Source organism: Eschrichtius robustus, chromosome 17 (genome assembly GCF_028021215.1).
Source record: "Eschrichtius robustus isolate mEscRob2 chromosome 17, mEscRob2.pri, whole genome shotgun sequence".
Lineage (NCBI taxonomy): Eukaryota > Metazoa > Chordata > Mammalia > Artiodactyla > Eschrichtiidae > Eschrichtius > Eschrichtius robustus.
The window spans coordinates 48040413-48043356 of NC_090840.1; the positions used below are offsets into that span (position 1 = coordinate 48040413).

Below are 2944 nucleotides of genomic sequence, written 5' to 3' on the forward strand. Positions count from 1 at the left end.
CCTGGTGGTGCAGTAGTTAAGAATCCACCTGCAGATGCAGGGGACATGAGTTCGATCCCTGGTCCGGGAAGATCCCACATGCCCTGGAGCAACTAAGCCCGTGTGCCACAACTACTGAGCCTGCGCGCTAGAGCCCGCCAGCCACAACTACTGAGCCCGCGTGCCACAACTACTGAAGTCTTCGCGCCTAGAGCCCGTGCTCCGCAACAAAAGAAGCCACTGCAATGAGAAGAAGTAAATTACAGATAGCGGCTCATGAGCAAAGCTATAAACTCAAGGTATTAATATTTAGAAGTGTGATTTTTAAGGTATGAAGTATAAAAAGTTGTTCTGAGAATTGCAGAATGGGACCAAGACAAAGGTATCTAGCCTTGTTATAAAGGGGCATTTTATGTGTCCTTTGAGGCAGGAAACAAAGGGAAATAAAACTGTAGGAGAGAATGGCTGAAGATGCACTCCCGCAGAGACTCTAAGCTCAAATATGGGACAACCCTACTCCCTTCACTGGGCTTTAATGCAAACTCAGAGCAATGGGAAGTCTCTTTAAGACCGGCATGCACATATATACACCACCAAGTGTAAAATAGATAGCTAGTGGGAAGCAGCCGCATAGCACAGGGAGATCAGCTCGGTGCTTTGTGGCCACCTAGAGGGGTGAGATGGGGAGGGTGGGAGGGAACCGCAAGAGGGAGGAGATATGGGGATGTATGTACATGTATAGCTGATTCACTTTGTTATACAGCAGAAACTAACACACCATTGTAAAGAAATTATACTCCAATAAATACGTTAAAAAAAAAGACCCTAGGTGACAGTCGAGACATTACAGTCAGAGTAACAGCTGGAGAAGATAATGGTGCTGAAGAGGTACTAAGGGCATCTTTGACTCCAAGCAAATAATTTGGCTGGTAAGTGCTGAGACAGACCCCTGCCCTCCAGCCTGGTGCGCCTACCATCGCCTACTACCACAGGGCAGGTTTAAAACCTGAAGGAGGAATCTGAAACCACTACAGATGGTAATTAGAATACAGGGCATGCTCTCAGCCCCCGCTATACAGCCCTACATCAAGGACACCCTATATCAATGACACAGGACACTTCTGCGGTTATCCGGCGGGTCAGTCAACAAGACTACAACTCCCATGAGGCTCAGCATGGCTGATTAAGGGTTCAGGGAAACAATGAGAAGTGTCCTTTGTGTCTCCACAGGACAGAGAGAGATGCTTCAAACTGATCCACAGATAAGCTGAAAACACTGTTCCTAGCAGTGCATGTGCAAAATGAGGAAGGCAAGTGCGAGGTGACCGAAGTGAATAAGCTTGATGGAGAGGCATCTATTAACAATCGCAAAGGCAAACTTATCTTCTTTTATGAGTGGCACGTCAAACTAAACTGGACAGGTACCTCTAAGTCTGGGGTGCAGTACAAGGGCCATGTGGAGATCCCCAATTTGTCTGATGAAAATACTGTGGATGAAGTGGAGATTAGTGTGAGCCCTGCCAAGGGTGAGCCTGACACGAATCTCGCGGCCTTAATGAGGGAAGAAGGGGTGAAACTTCTAAGAGAAGCAATGGGAATTTACATCAGCACCCTCAAAACAGAGTTCACGCAGGGTATGATCTTGCCTACGATGAACGGAGAGGCAGTAGACCCAGTCGGGCAGCCAGCACTGAAAACTGAGGGGCGCAAGGCTAAGCCTGCTCCTTCAAAAACCCAGGCCAGACCTGTTGGTGTCAAAATCCCCACTTGTAAGAACACCCTTAGAGAAACCTTCCTGACATCACCAGAGGAGCTCCATAGAGTTTTTACCACCCAGGGGCTTGTTTGGGCCTTTACCCATGCTCCTGCAATGTTAGAAGCAGACAAAGGGGGCAAGTTTCACCTGGTAGATGGCAATGTCTCTGGAGAACTCACTGATCTGCTCTGTAGATAAAATTTAAGGTTGTAATCTCTTTGATCCCTGAGAGACATATTGTGATGAAGTGGAGGTTTAAATCTTGGCCAGAAGGGCACTTTGCCACCATCACCTTGACCTTCATTGACAAGAATGGAGAGACTGAGCTGTGCATGGAAGGCTGAGGCATCCCTGCCCCTGAGGAGGAGAGGACACGGCAGGGCTGGCAGCGGTACTACTTTGAGGGCCTCAAACAGACCTTTGGCTATGGCACACGCTTATTTTAGGGCCAGCTGCAGGGGGTACAGCCCGCGGAACACTTCAGTCCGGGCCTCTCCTGACTGGGGCTTGTGACTTACAGGATTGCACCACCCCACCCAACCACTAACTTGGGGCTGGGACCCCTTCCCTTTGTGTATACCCTGGGTTTGTGCATGTTTTCTGTTGAGTGGGAACAGAGGGTGATTTCTCTTTTATGTGTACATACGCTAAATAAACCTAATTTAAAAATAAAAAAAAAAAAAAAAAGGACGCAGGACAGAAATTCCAGAATTAACCGAACCCCCATAGCAACTGTTGCCATGGGCGCTCCTAATCTAACCGGACAGCACCCCCCCCACCCCTGACTCCATATTAGGCAAAATAATCACCATGTAGTAACCTTGTAGCATCCTGACCAATTACCTAATGCCATCCTGCCAGCTGGAATTTTCTTTGTCTTGAGGCTATAAAAGTTGGCTACTAGCCCACAAAGGGGGTCGGCTCTCCCTGGTCTACCAGGAAGTCGGCCCGCTGTACTTGCCGCGCCCTCACTAACTCTGCTCTGTTCTTTGTTCTCCATAAACTCACTCTTTTCTAAAATACTTTGTGTCTGGAAATTCTTATTCCAACCTGCGCCCGGACCACGATACCCATCCCATCCCCCGACTGCCATTTTTCAAACACGAAAGAACTAGAAAAGTGGGCTCTAGGCTGGGCTCCTGGAGGCCACCACTGGAAGCCCTGAGTTCAGGAGGACATGGCTTAAAACACAAAACGCCTTAGACATTA

The 2944-nt window shown here is 48.4% G+C and overlaps 1 protein-coding gene across 1 annotated transcript; it reads left to right on the top strand.

Annotated features, from left to right (window-relative positions):
- Nucleotides 1–1221: 1221 nt before the first annotated feature.
- On the top strand, nucleotides 1222–2176 carry LOC137751373 (activator of 90 kDa heat shock protein ATPase homolog 1-like). The gene is made up of 2 exons (XM_068525948.1): nucleotides 1222–1917; nucleotides 1953–2176. The coding sequence occupies exons 1-2, from the start codon at nucleotides 1535–1537 to the stop codon at nucleotides 2077–2079; spliced, it is 510 nt and encodes a 169-aa protein (XP_068382049.1). The 5' UTR covers nucleotides 1222–1534; the 3' UTR covers nucleotides 2080–2176.
- The last annotated feature ends 768 nt before the right edge of the window (nucleotides 2177–2944 follow it).

Excerpts from the sequence above, each read along its gene's own strand:
- LOC137751373 (XM_068525948.1), top strand. The coding sequence starts at position 1,535 with ATGAGGGAAGAAGGGGTGAAACTTCTAAGAGAAGCAATGGGAATTTAC. Across the intron at positions 1,918-1,952 it reads GTCTCTGGAGAACTCACTGA|TTTGATCCCTGAGAGACATA; the intron begins TCTGCTCTGTAG and ends GGTTGTAATCTC.